The 13,847-nt window shown below is 48.5% G+C and overlaps 1 protein-coding gene across 1 annotated transcript; it reads right to left on the bottom strand.

Moving 5' to 3' along the window:
* Positions 1–2,073: 2,073 nt before the first annotated feature.
* LOC108084629 (uncharacterized) lies at positions 2,074–13,622 on the bottom strand. The gene is made up of 3 exons (XM_017180918.2): positions 13,321–13,622; positions 4,545–7,019; positions 2,074–4,489 (listed from the first exon to the last, which is right to left on the bottom strand). Exons 2-3 carry the CDS (start codon positions 7,008–7,010, stop codon positions 2,405–2,407), a joined length of 4,551 nt encoding a protein of 1,516 aa, XP_017036407.1. The 5' UTR covers positions 7,011–7,019; positions 13,321–13,622; the 3' UTR covers positions 2,074–2,404.
* Positions 13,623–13,847: the final 225 nt, after the last annotated feature.

Genomic DNA, 13,847 nt, shown 5'->3' with positions numbered 1-13,847 from the left:
TGTGGCTAACTGCCTCTGAAAACTTCTTTTCAGATTATTTTTTTTTTTTTTTATTTCTTTTTTTTTATTTAACTGTCTCTGACTTTTGTCAGCTTAGTTTGTGGCTAACTGCCTCTGATCTTTGTCAGATAATTCTTCACATTTTTTTTTTTTTATTTAACAGCCTTTGACTTTTGTCAGCTTAGTTTGTGGCTAACTGCCTCTGATCTTTATCAGATAATTCTTCACATTTTAGCGCCTCTACATTTTAATTTTCTTCCACATGTATGTATATCATGTATACCGTGTATTCTCTTTATTTTTTAATAAAAAAAAATTTTTTCAAAAACCTCCTTTGATTGCATTTCACTCATCTTTAATTTCTTTACATATGTCAGGACACATTTGCATATTCACATATTCATGCATACCTACGTGACAAATGCTGTGCCTAAAAGGATGATGCAATTGAAATTTTTTTTTTTTTTTTTTTTCGTTTAATAATTTATACACTTTCACTATTTTGTGTTTATTTACCTCGTCGCCAATGTATTAACCCGGTTTTTCACACTAATAACACAAATTGTTACGTATGTTTTCTCGCTTTATTCTCACACCTTTGCTTCACCGAATAATACTGCCTTAGCTTTTATATTGACAGTTCGAGCATAAATGTAAATCCAAAGCCCACTTGATGAGCTCTCTCGGAAGTACAGGTTCCTACAATGCGCATCTAGCTTTTTGCATTATTGGGAGAAAATGGCATTTCACTAACTGCCAGTGATGCTCATCTAGCTATTTTGCATTAAAATGCCATCTCACTTACTACCAGTGATGCTCATTTCATTGTTCTTATATAGGTAAAATAAAATAAAACAAAATAATATAAAATAATGTATTTAATTGTTTTTATTTAGGTTCATTAACATAGAATAAAATAAAGTATTTTAAAATTAAAATGTTGCTTGTTGTGTTCGTTGCTCTTGTTGTAAAAGGAGCCGGCAGACCTGACTGTCGGTGCTCTCTCCTTATACCTGATTCCTGATCCCTATTCCTCCATTCCCACCCCTTATCCACCATCCTTTTGCGTGTGTCGTTGGTCCTTTCCCTTGATTCTTGTCCAGGGTGGGTGTCAGGTCTACTGATACTGATGACTAGGAGCGATGGCGATGGCAATGACGATGGAAAGTCTATAATTGAACAGAGAAAAATAGCAAATTAAAAACTAAAAAATGCATAACTCTGTCAAAAATGCCTTAATTTGCATTCGGAAAGCGGTGTTATGTTAGTTTTTATAAGGTTAACAAATCTGCATACTTAGTTAGAAATTGAAAATTTTATCAAATTTTGAGAATTTTAATGATGTAACCCCTTATAAAATTTTCAAAAAATTGATTAAAAATTTTTTTCTTCCGGACTTAGCCAGAAAGATGTGCCTGCTAATGCTGTTCAAGAATATATATGGTTTATGGGGTCGGAAATGACTCCTTCAATGCGTAATGAGCTTCGGACTGGAAATAAAATACCCTGCAAGGGTATACAAATTATACATAGCTTCGTTGTTTTTCAACGTATGTTTATCTACTCTCAGATATAAGCTTTTTTTATTGTTCTAGAATTTTGGTATAAATTTTATAAAAATCTGACAACTCTATCATATAGCTGCCATAGAAGCGATCGGTAAATGTATAAAATATGTAAAGCTGGGAATGTAAAACTGAAACATCAAACTGTAAACATAATAAGTATAGGTAAAATTTAATGAAACTCTGTTTTGTGAGTGTTTTCAGCAGTTAAATCTATAATATAAACATCGAAACCAATCTGCAAGGGTATACAAACTTCGGCGTGCCGAAGATAGCTTCCTTTCTTGTTTTATTTTATTTAAATGTAGTTTTCGTAAATAAGAACTAGAAAATAAATTAGTTTGCCAAATTTTAAACTGCAAGGTATACAAACATTAAAGGCCCATCCAGAAACTAAATTAATTAAAGATAGAAAACTAAACAACATATATCAGAATTAAGTTTATTTTGCATTGTTTTCTATGGTACAATATAGTCTGGTAAACAGAGAGTACTATTTTTAGGCTTGTGTTAAATTGATTACAAAAAAGCTTTTATCTCATTTCCGACGATTCGGGAGTCCAATGAGAAAGTTTTAAGCTTCCAAATTTCAAATCAGACTCGCAAAAGTCGCTGTGATTGCGGGATGTGGATTGTCATTGGTGGCTGCGTGGGTCTGTGTATCTGGGTGGAGAGCTTACTAACTATAAGCTGTAGAACAGAACTAGATTACCACATGGTCTACCTCTCTAAGCGGGGGCATTCGTCTCCCCGCTGTCTCATGAACTTTGAATAAATAATACAAACTAAATTGGACTAAACTAGTGTGGGTGCGTGTGGGGTAATCTCCTTGCTCCGCCTTAGCTAAGCGTCAGGCTCCGGGGACCCATGCGAGGCACATTCCTGGGCCCGGCCTGGGCCTGGGGCTTTGGCAGCTCGGCGGACTTTCGGGCTCCTTCCTCCTCGTCCTCATCCCCGAAGAGTAGCGCCGCCAGGCTCGTCTCGAAGCTGGATTTCTTGCGTTGCGTGGGCTTCGTACTGACCACTGGGGCCTTGGTGGATGATGTTGTGCCGTCCGATTTCGTTATTCCGGGTTGATGAGTCGTCGATGTCGTTGAGCTTGTTGATGAGGTGGAAGATGATGTGCTAGAGCTACTACTGAGGGGAGCAGCGGACGTGGAAGGCTTTGCTGTGGTGCCCACCAGCGGCAGGGCCAGTGGCTGATTGGAGGCAGCATTCTTGGCGCCAGCTATCTCTTCCTGCTCCACCTGCTCCACGTGCTTGTAGCCTGGTGGATAAATGGGCTTGAATCCACCCTGCAACTGTGGCTGGAAGCTGTCCAGCTCAGAGTTCTTCTCCGCCGTCAGCGGACTCGCAGTGGGCTGCTCCTCCTCCACTTTTTTGTCATCCGGGGTCCCGACATCAGCCCGGTTTATGTTGTTCTTCTCATAGATTGCCTGATCTGTGGTCGAGGGCAAGATGTTCCAGTTACTCGGGGCCGCCGGGTTGATGGCCGCAGCTCCACTAGCTCCGCCCAGGCTCAAACTGGGGTAGAAGGGCGCCATGAAGTCCTTCTCGAAGTTCTGGCCGCGCAGATCAAAGTCACTGCTCAAGCCCTCCTCCGTCTGGGTATCCTGACGGATCTCGTTGATCACCGACGTGGCCAAATTGATGTTGGAGAACTTTTGGCCCTGATCCTGACGATATGGACTCGGCTCCGTGGGCGTATATGCAATGGCTATGGGCGTTTCCGTTCCAGTGCCAAGGGCTCCAGTGATGATTCTGGGAGCGATGAGTACTCCAGGAACAGCACCCTGCGACTCTGGGTTGAGTTCTGAGTACGAGGGATCTGGCTTCTCGATGGGATAGGGGAACTTCTCCTTGGGCACCTGCTGCGCCTTGTTCTGCTGCTGCAGCGACTGCGGCTTCTTGTTCTTCAGGATCGGCTCCTGCGGCTGGTCGCGGATCACGGAGAATGGAGTGTTCTGGTACTCGGCCGGCGCTGAAGGTGCCTCTCCCTCCGGCTGACCCTTCTCCGATCCCTTCATGGGAAACACGACGTACAGTCCGCTGGGGTCCAACTTCTGCTGGCTGAGCTTGGAGGCCTCCGCTTCCTGTGGATCGTTGTCGGCCGTGACCTGGATTTCGCCGGCGCCCGTGTCATCGCCGGGCAGACTCACGGCTTTCTTCTGCGATTGCAGCATCTGCAGCGTCACCACGGGTTCCAGTTTCGTCTCTTCCACGCTCTTGCGATCCTTGCCGGGGGTCACAGGCTGTGGCGGATCGTTGATCACCAGATCCTCCTCCTCGAAATCAGCTGCTGCTTCAGCGTCTATGGTCTTGTAGGGCTCTCCGCCTGCCGAAGGAGCGTGGCGCTCGGCGGGATAACCATCAACGGATCTCAGTGGACCAGGACCGTGAGGTCGGCGAGGATACATGTGGTCAGGAAGGTAGGGCACGTTCTGGCCTCCGTATGGGGGCAGCCTGTAGACCCTTCTGTTCAAATCTCCCCCCGGACTAGGTCCTACGGGATACTCCGAGATGCGGTTCATGGGATATCTCTTCTGCAGCATCTGCTGCTGCAGCTGCTGCTGGTGCAGGGGCTGGCGACGATGGGCAAACTGTGGCGGCACGGAGGGATTGTAAGGACGCTTAGGACCACCCTGCTGGGGCAGCCGGATGTTGCCTGCTTCCTGCTTCAACGCCGGCGGATGACCGCTGGAGATTTTAGCGTTCGGTCGGAACTGCGGCAGAATGTTGGGCAGGTTGCTGGGACGCGGACGGTTCTGGGGCTTCCGGTTAAACTCGTTGTAGAAGGCTGCTGGAGGTCGCTTGCCTGGAGTGGGTGGTGCTTGGGGCACTTGCTGCGTGGTTGGGTATCGTGGCGGAGGCTCCATGTCGCGGGAAGGCAGCTCGCCAAGCCCAGGTTGCTGAGCAGGGAATTTCTAGGAAGATAAGTGGAGATTAATACAAGTTACAACCTCATAAAAAGGGACTCACCAATGGTGGTTTCTGCTGACTCAGGTTGAGCACTTCATGCTGCTGTATCTGCACGCTGCCGGGAGCTGCTTCATCCTTGACCTTGGGGAAAACAACTGGATTGGAGTTCTGGATCTGCTGCAGGCTGAGAGGCTGGGCATGGCCATTGATGTGTGGTCCAGCCGGCGGGCCTGGCATCACAGCTGAGGAGGATAGCTCCACGGACTCTTCACCCTGGGCGGGAAACCGAATGTTTGTGGAGACCAGGAGCTCCTTGGTTTCATCTACGTGTGCGTCCACTGCCGGCGGCGTAGTCTGAGGCTGATGTGGCGTCGGGGGAGGCGGAGGTGGATAAGCCTGGTTGATCGGTTCCGGCTTGGCCGCAGGCTTCTTGGATGGCCGCTTGTTGGAGCCGATCAGGGGCAGCTGCTGGTACGGACTGGGAGCCTCCGGCGGTGGCTCTTGGTAGGAAGCAGCTCCAGGTGTTCCTGGTGTGCCAGCATTACCGTTCTGATGGAAGTTGGAGTTCTGCTGCAGACTCGGCATCTGCTGGTAGCTGGTGGGCACCGCTGGCTCCTTGATAGGGCGCTTGATGTTGCCGATGTCCTCGTTGATCACCTGACCGTACTGCACACCCGGCGTGTCCTTGGCAAACATCGTCTCCTTCTCCACGCTTGGGTGGCCCACGCTCACCTGCTGCACCTGGCTGCCGAGCACAAAGGAGGCCGACTGCTGGCCCGGAGATATGACCACGTTGTTGATCTTGCCCGGCGCTGGTCGGTACTGCATCACGTTGGGCTGCTGCACCTGGTAGGACACGTACTCGTTGCTGTAGTTCTCCTGACTGCCGGAGATCACCTTCTGGTCGTTGGCATTAGCTGGTCGCTGCTGCTGCTGTTGTGATCCTGGCTGCTGCATGGCGAAGGGGGATGGCTTGGAGGGAGCAATAGGCTCAATGAGGTTGCCCTGGGCATCGAATCCCTGGTTCTGCTGGTAGTTGTGCGCCACATTGGACTCTTCCTCGGCCAGGCTGTTGAATATATCGCTGAGGGTCATTGGGGGCTTGGGGGGAGTCGGTCGCTGTGGCTGGTTGGGGGGCTGAGGCTGGGGCAGGGGCTGCTGCTGATGATGTTGCTGCTGCTCATGCTGCTGTTTTTCCAGTTGCTGCTGGTATGGGTGCTTCTGCTTTTCCAGTTGCTGCTTCTCTAGTTGCTGCTGGTATTGTTGCTGCTGGTATTGCTGCTGCTGCTGCTGCTCTTGATATTGCTGCTGTTGCAACAGTTGCTGTTGATGCTGCAGCTGCTGCTGCTGCTTCTCCAGTTGCTGCTCCTCGGCCTGCGTGTTCTTTTGGCCCAGCGTGTGGTAAACATCCGCTGGATCCAGGTTGTGAATACCAGTTCCAGCTCCAGGAATGGGACTAAAAGCGGGCGGCGGCGTCGGACCTTCGGTGAAAACCACTGGCGGGCTCGTGCTTGAGGTGGTGTACATCTTGGTGGTTGTGGCTGGCTCTGTAGGAAAGATGGCGGCCTGCGGCGTGGCGTGGTGGGTGGTAAAGGCAACATCGCTGCTGCTAGGAGTGGGCCGGGGAGACTGAGGTGTCTTCAATGGACGCTGCTCCTCCTGGGTGAGCAGGGGCCTGGCCGTAGAGCTGGGTACGGTGGGGCTGTACTTCTTGGTGGGCACAAACTTCCTGCGGGTGGTACTGGTACGCGGCGGTTGGGGCGTCGTGGAGGCCGTGTGCACTGGAATAGGCCGGCGCGAGGTAGTGGTATACTTGGCCGCGGGACTCGTTGGCTCTGCAGTTGTGGTCGTGGTGGTGCTCACCGGTCTCCTCGAGGGCGGCAGAGTTCCCCGAGTGGTTGTCGTTGTAGTTGTTGTAGTAGTTGTGGACGTAGTGGAGCTGCTGCCGGGATAGTAAGCCCCGGCCGTAGGCGTCACTGCAGTGAGCTTGGTGGTGGGCACCGTGAAGAAGTTGGAGCTGTGGTAATTGGGCGGGGGTGGCGTGACTGGAGCCACCACGGAAGTGGGCTTCTTGTTGGTGATGTAGTTCTTGTTGCTGCCCTGGTACTTCAAGTTGGCGTACGAACTGGAGACCAGGGGATAGACGAACTTCGATGAGGAGTACTTTACGGGCAGGTTGAGGAAATCATGGATGTTGGGCGAACTGGCTCCGCTCAGCACGATCTTCTCGTTGGGATCCAAGACCTCATTGGCCTCCGGCTGGATACCCGCAGGCTTTTTGGCACTAAAGTCCAGCTGTCCGGACACAGGATCCTGACGGGGATAATAGGGCTTTCCCTCGTTGAAAATCTGATTGGGGAGCACATAGCTGGTAGAGATGACGTCCTCCTCGCCGGACCCATCGGCATTTCGCGCCTCCAGGGGCAGCAGAGCCGAGGGAGTCTCCGTGGTTGGTTCTCCGCTCGCAGAAGCTGCTGCCACACACAGCAGCAGGAGAAGCAACGCGAAGCTGCGACTGCCTCCCATTTCGATTGGCTAAAACGAGAGAGAGGAGGAGAGTTAGAGGTTTCAATAGCAGACCTTCCGCCCATTCCCAAACCACTCTTCATTTCAAAGACTGCGCAAGGCCGCTGTCACTTCAAAGCTTTGACAGCGGACCACTTCCACGTTTATGGTGCGAAAATTGCAGCCACTTGCTGCTGCTGCTTCGAATACCGATGGCAGCCTCTCAGCCTCTGCAATTTGTCACCGAACCGAGCACCGTAGGTTGCTTTAATTGAGACATGACCGTGTCCCCGCTTCTTGGCGAGAAGTGTTTTGTTTTGGCCAAAACAAAGAGTGCAGTACCATTCCGCCAGCGCGTTATGAGCAAAGATCAGCCGTCGCGGCAGTGTCGCTTACAATTAACTCAACTACATTCAACTGGTGCACTCCAAATTTGGCGCTGACACTGCTCTGAGCCGAGTGACTGGATTGGATTGCTATGATTTTCATAAAAAGCAGCTGCAGCAGAAGCCGCACCAACGGCGGCTAGAGTTGCAGTCGGGCCAGCGAACAAATAAAAGGAAAAAGTGAAATTTGACCAAATGTGAGCAGCCAGTTTTTGCAGAGCGAGTGGAAAACCCGTCTGGGAGTTGTGGCTTGTTGTGGTTATGTCAAGCGAGCCAAATGCCAACCAGCTAGCCAGTCAGCCAGCCGCTGGCCTGGCCTGGCCTGGCCTGGCCAAGAGTCTTGGCTATTGTCTAACGCTCGTCTTCGATATTCTGCTGGCACGGAAAGAGCCGAAATCGAAGGGGCTTTCGATTCAATTCGATGCGATTCGATTCGCTTCGTCTTCTGCCGCTACAGAAATTCACTTTCAAAAACACAGTTCAACTTTCATTCAATCAAAAAATACATCGATAATGTCACCCAGCCGAAATACCCAACGCTAATTATGACTGACTGACTCACTGGCTGAGCGCGGAGCGCGTCAATGTCAAAAGCGGCAGCCACTTGCTGCTCCAAAGTCAAGGAGCGCGCCTCATTATGCGCCTAATCGCAGCGGCCTGTCAATCAAGTGGCGTAGAAATTTATTCAAAGAGAGCCGGGGGTTGGGGAGATGTCGGGCAGCAAGAATCCCAAATGAAAGTGCAATTGCGGCAATTGCCAGAGTGGTGCCATTGGTGGTGTCTCCAAATTGCCGCGCTTATTATTATGGTCTAGATTTCCTCTCGATTGCATGCGGTCTGTGCCGCACGAAACAATTGCGGGTAATCTTGGATCTGGAGTCCCGCAGTCTCGGAGTCTGGCCGTTTACCAACTTTCATTCCAATTGTCAATGAATTGGCCAACAATTGTGCTTTCTGTTCTGCGATGTTCTGGGATGTTATGCAAATGCTGGAACGCTGGTTCCGCTGAATTTAGCCAAGCCCCAGTCCCAATTCATTTGGCCAAGTAGAACTGGTGCCAGCAGACTGGCTAACTGGCCAACCGGCTAACTGGGTAATTGGGTCACAATTTGGGAACTTGTTTGCTCTTCCCATCAGTTTTTAATGTCCGCAGCATACACAAGTCGTCGGACAACACGTTCGCTTTTATCAGTATGCTAATAAAAAAGAACACAACCTGAAGCTGGAGAAGAAGCTCAACCAGAAGCTGGAGAAGAAGCCGAGGCCATTGAGTGGAGTGGAGCGTCCTGCTTGTGTGCAACTTGTGGGAAAGCACGCGTCAAACGAAAGACTTAAGACACAAACTTCTTGTCAACGGCACAGCTTTGGGTATGCGAACGCGATTTTCATTGCACATTCAAGCCATGAGCTGGACCTGATTGCCACTTTCCATTGTGGCCGTCGCCGAAGGCATTTCTGGGCGGCCGCCACTGCATTTTCATTTTCATAATTCACGCATCTGGGTCACTGTGCTAATTGTTTGTAATTATTATTCAATATGTGAGGCACGGCTTTCTTGCTGCCTGTTCGGCCGTAGAAAGTGCTAATTTAATTAAATTTAAATATGGAAACGAGTTCCCAGCCGGCACATTCCAAGCCACTCCTGGGTTCAACGAACCCCCAAAACTGACCCAGTTCCTCGACGCAGACACTTCCTTTGGCGGATTAAGCCTGTCTGCTGCCACCTTTACTTTCACATTACACAATTCACCGCGGTCCCTGGGATTAACTCATTTCGCTCGCTGCGATTCCCACAATTATGCTGCTGGTTGTGTCGCCGAAGAAGCCACCGACACCCCGAAAGTCGCACGTCTATTACGGACCACCGCAATTAGGTGTAATTTTTAATGGCTCCGGAATAGTAACAATCAAAAGCGTGGTAAACATAATTACGACGAAAAAACGAAACACATAATAACGAAAATGGTTAATCCCCCCCTACAGCCAGCTATGTTGACAAAAAGCAGTTCGAGCAGCGAGTCATTAGTTAGACCCAGACCCAGACCCTAAGACGCGGCTTTAAACTGTTGCTGGAGCAAAAGCCAGGCCAAGAGCAAGCGATTTGGTCGGCGCTTTCCTACGTTTCTTATTTCTTTTCAATGGCAATGCCAGCGGCAGCTGCAACTTTCACTTTTGGCAGCCAAAAATTTCTCGCTCAGCTTCTGAGTGCTGCTCCGGTGGTGCGGTGAGAAGTGGACTGTGGTGCGGCGCCAGAGAGAATTATTTATGGCTTACCGAATTTATGCCTCAACTTTAACTTTAACCGCAGAGCAAAAGAAACGCACTCGCCGTGTGCCGCCGAGCAGCCAAACCAGAACGGTAGGACGGGACGCAAAATAAAAACAATTAAAATCAGTGAAATTTTTTCGTTTGGAAGTATGAGGCAACTGGGCAAGGCAAGGCAAGGCAACCTTCTTGCAGCGGCTGTCGAAGAGCTGGCCGCCGGTCCGGCTCACGTTTTTTCTTTCTGTTGATTTTTTGTGTGAATCAGCCAGGCAGATACCAGAGACCAGGCCCCAGACTTCAGACTGCCAGACCCCCAGACCCCAGACCCCAGAGGAGGTACCACAAAATAAACCAACAGCGGCGGGAGAGGGGCAGAAAGCCGTGTACGTAGCGTTGCCTGACCCCGTTAACGATCATTGGACAAACAGTCGATGGCGATGGCGATGGCGAGTGCCAGAGTGCGGCTGGAATGTGGACGAAGCCGGGTCTTGGGCTTGGAAACCCTATGCTTATTCGGTGCCGACGATTCCAGAGGTACTTAAATGCACTTTAAAATAGTGTTTCTTTCTTTTTAACTAAAGTAAACTGCAGGAAATGTACATATGTAGATACCCTTTCAGGATAATATAATTTGAGTCAGAAGCTAGTAACGCAAGGAAGGAGTCATCTCCGCCCCATAAATCATATATATTCTTGATCAGCATCAACAACCGAATCGTTTTAGCATGGTCGAAGGAATTTTTTTTCCCATTTTGTAAGAATTCTATAAGGGTACAGTTAAAATTTTTTAAAATTGGCAAAAATGTTTAATTTCTAGAAATATTTACTTCAGAAGTTTATTTATTTTAGTTCAAGAAATACTCTTGCAAGAACATGCCTTTTCTGACTGTTTTTAGATTAAAATTTATAAAATCGAAAGAATTTTTCTGAAAAATAAAGTTTAACAATAATTTTCATCTTTTGTTTTAAATTATATATTATTTTTTAACGCTTAAAGCTTTCAAAATAAATGTAGACCCATTTTTGCTCTGTGCACGATTAGAGATTTTCCCTGACCTTAGGCAGTTTCCATTTTGATGGCCTTTAGGTATTTCCCTTTCCTCCGAAATCGCCGCTGTATTAGTCACTCGAATTAATTTGCATTTCTTTCTGGCGAAAAACGAACAGGCAAAACAAAACAAGGCGAGAAATTTCACTTTTTAAGGTGCGTAATCGCTCTTGGCCACACACAATCACACTCGTTAAATCTGCGCGGCTTGTGGGCCGGCTGGCTGGTTGTTAACAAATCTCGGCAAGTGCACACACCTGGGGCCATCTCGTGAATCATTCGAGTGGTGCAATCAGCTCGAGCGAATTCCCGAAAGTCGAGAGGAAATCCGTGTGGCCCCCAATCGGATTTCCGCTCGGATTTCTCGCCCAGACTCATAGGCACTCGTAGAAAGTGACGCCCACATACATATGCTAAGCGGCGATTAGCATATAGAAATGAATAACCCCAATGGCCAAATCGAGAGGAATTCCTTCGCCAGAAGAAACACATACAAATAAGCTCCATAGAGAGCGAATAACTAAAAAATCAATAAACCGAAATAGCCGCCGAGCGCTAAGCGTCTAAGAAATGGCAATGAAAGTCAAGGCAACGTGCCTGAAATCTTAATTATAATAATGCGCACATTCGCAGGTTCTTCAAAGTGAAATGGTGAAATTTCAGCTTGCCAGAGTGTGAAGTTCAAGCCGAGAGCACTTCGAATGCCACACACACACACCGTACACACTCTAGGCACACTCTCGAAAACTCGAATTTGCTGCCATTTTATTAGTTTTAATGAAGTCGACGACGGCGAGTCGAAATTTACAACGACTTATGGCACAAAGCGAGGAAATTATGCGCTGCACACATGCGCCGTCGCGGACGATATGGATTTTACAATGGAATTGCTATTATTAAAGTACTGTCCGAGCAATCAAATGGCAACGGCTGCGGTTGGGGCTGGGGCTGGGGCTGAAGTGCTGATTTGAAGAAAAAGCGTACAGAAAAGCACCAGCAGAAAAGCATTGAGTGACAGCCATAGTTGAAGCTGCCCGAAACTCCCCAGGTGCACAGGAAAAATATACATAAATATAGTAAAATATTTGCATATCACATCATGATCTTGAAGGTCAAGAGGTGTTTTTCTTACACTTTTTCTATGAATATGTCGTTTTATTTACAAATTTAAAAGTTAATTTGAAAATTTTCTATTCATTTATTTTGCGATTAAATTAATTGTAAATTTCCTCTTGTTTAATAATAATAAAGCATAAAGCTATGTCTTAGCTACTCAACTCTACCAAAGACTTCACTTTTTTCACAGTGCTTTTCAGAAAACTAGGCACGAGCTGCGGGCAACCACTATGTGGTCGGTCTGTAAATAAAAAGGAAAGTGCCGAGGATGGCCGATGTCCAAGACAAATTCGGAGAGCAAGCGATAAGGCAGATAAGCGAGCGATGATTGACTATGTTCGCGGCTGGATGGATGTATCCCATTTGCAGAATCGCCGCACGTCGCCTACCTGGGCAGCCAATAAATCTTTCAAGGCTGTCAGTGCGTTTTCGGTGACGGAGTATGACTTCCCTGGGAAGGAGGACGCGGTGGAGGAACCCAGCCCCCATAAAAGGCCAGATCTCGAGGGGAAGCTAGAGCTAGTAGCTCGTAGGTAATTCGGTCTAGGCCCGCTGCCTGCCGCCTCTTTATGGTCACTTGGCTTTTTGGGTTGCTAATGCAATTGCAATACGAGTGGCTGCAGCAGCGCTGGAAATCGCTATTGGCTGCCACGCGTGCCATCCAGTAAATGGGTTGGCTCCAAGTTCTGTTTCTGTTCTCTGCGTCCGCTTACAGCTTATAGCCGAGCATATAGCAAATATGTATGTTGATTCTGGCTCGCTGGCCAATTTGGGTCGCTGACGATGGCTATAAATCAGGCGGAGCACTCCTTAGTGGCCGATTGGGAACATTGCCATGCTGCTGCGACCTTTTGGGAAAGTAATAAATTAGCTAACGGTTGCCCGCCAATTGATCTCGTTATCTCCTCGCCTGTGTATATTGAATAATCCCCGGCCCAGCGGCCACATAACAAACAAAGCGCCGACACGCAAACGCCAGCCATCGGCAGCTCATTTAAAGTGTGAATTCATTACCAGAATTCAATTACTGTGCACTTTACATAACGCCAGCCAGACAGGCAGCCAGCGGTGGTCGATGAACCTCAGCTACATATTCGTCAGGCAGAATGCGAAATCGCGGAAACAAGTTAACGTCAATTAACATGTAGTCCACGATTTGTGGGTCAACCGAATTTGATGGGCAGGAAAGTAAGCCAGAGCGAGATCTGTTCTGAGGTAAAAAGCCGTCGTACATAATTGTTCTCTGGCAAAAAGCGGGTAACGATGGCTTTTTGCCGACCAGCCAAGTGCAGCAGCAGTTCCAAGGGTCGGCGACAAAAAGCCAAGTGGCAAGTGAAGCAGCGAAACAAAAGACTTAGGGCACGAACTCGTGTGGGCTTGCCCTGATTTCCAGCTCGGGTGGCCAGCAGCAGTATGTTTTTGTCTTTTGCCCCGCCAAATGCAGCATGCTAATTAGCTGCAACTGCAACCGTAATGGCCAAGTGGCATTCCCAACCGCCTGACCCACAATTCTTACCCGCAAGCTGCCTGAATAGCCGATGATATCCTTGGCTGAATACTCCGCTATTTGAGTTTGTTTTTGAGAATCAATAAAGTTCACACAGGCACTCACAGCGCGAGAGAGAGAAGGAAACAAAGACACCACACTGTGCACACACACGAATTACCGTTGTTGCGATTTCCGCTGACTTTGCCGTACAAAATTCAATTCGATTTTCCAAACACGTCCGTCGTCTCTCGCACTTTTCTTTTCTCTCGGCTCGCGATCAATATTGGCTTTCTGGCATTTGCATTTCCCTCTCACAAACAATGTGAAGACCACGACGCGTCCGCTGCCTTCGAAGGCCTGGCACTGAATGAGAAGTTGCGCGGCGACAAAAGAAATTTTTATTAAAAAGAAAGCACAGTCAGCCACAGGTAACAGGTAACATCAGCAGCAACGGCCAAGAGAGCTGAAAACGGTTAACAGAGCCACTGGCTGTTACCCGGCAACTGGTGGTGCTGGTGGAAGTTCAAAAATCGAATCTGCTGCAGTGGAACATT

The sequence above is a fragment of the Drosophila kikkawai genome, chromosome 3R (assembly GCF_030179895.1).
Source record: "Drosophila kikkawai strain 14028-0561.14 chromosome 3R, DkikHiC1v2, whole genome shotgun sequence".
NCBI classification, from domain to species: domain Eukaryota; kingdom Metazoa; phylum Arthropoda; class Insecta; order Diptera; family Drosophilidae; genus Drosophila; species Drosophila kikkawai.
Note: the sequence above shows the minus strand (reverse complement) of the source record. Positions and strands in the feature narration are given on the sequence as shown.

Coding starts and splice junctions, on each gene's coding strand:
- LOC108084629 (XM_017180918.2), bottom strand. CDS start 7,010: ATGGGAGGCAGTCGCAGCTTCGCGTTGCTTCTCCTGCTGCTGTGTGTG. Junction 4,490..4,544: donor GTCAGCAGAAACCACCATTG/GTGAGTCCCTTT, acceptor TTATCTTCCTAG/AAATTCCCTGCTCAGCAACC.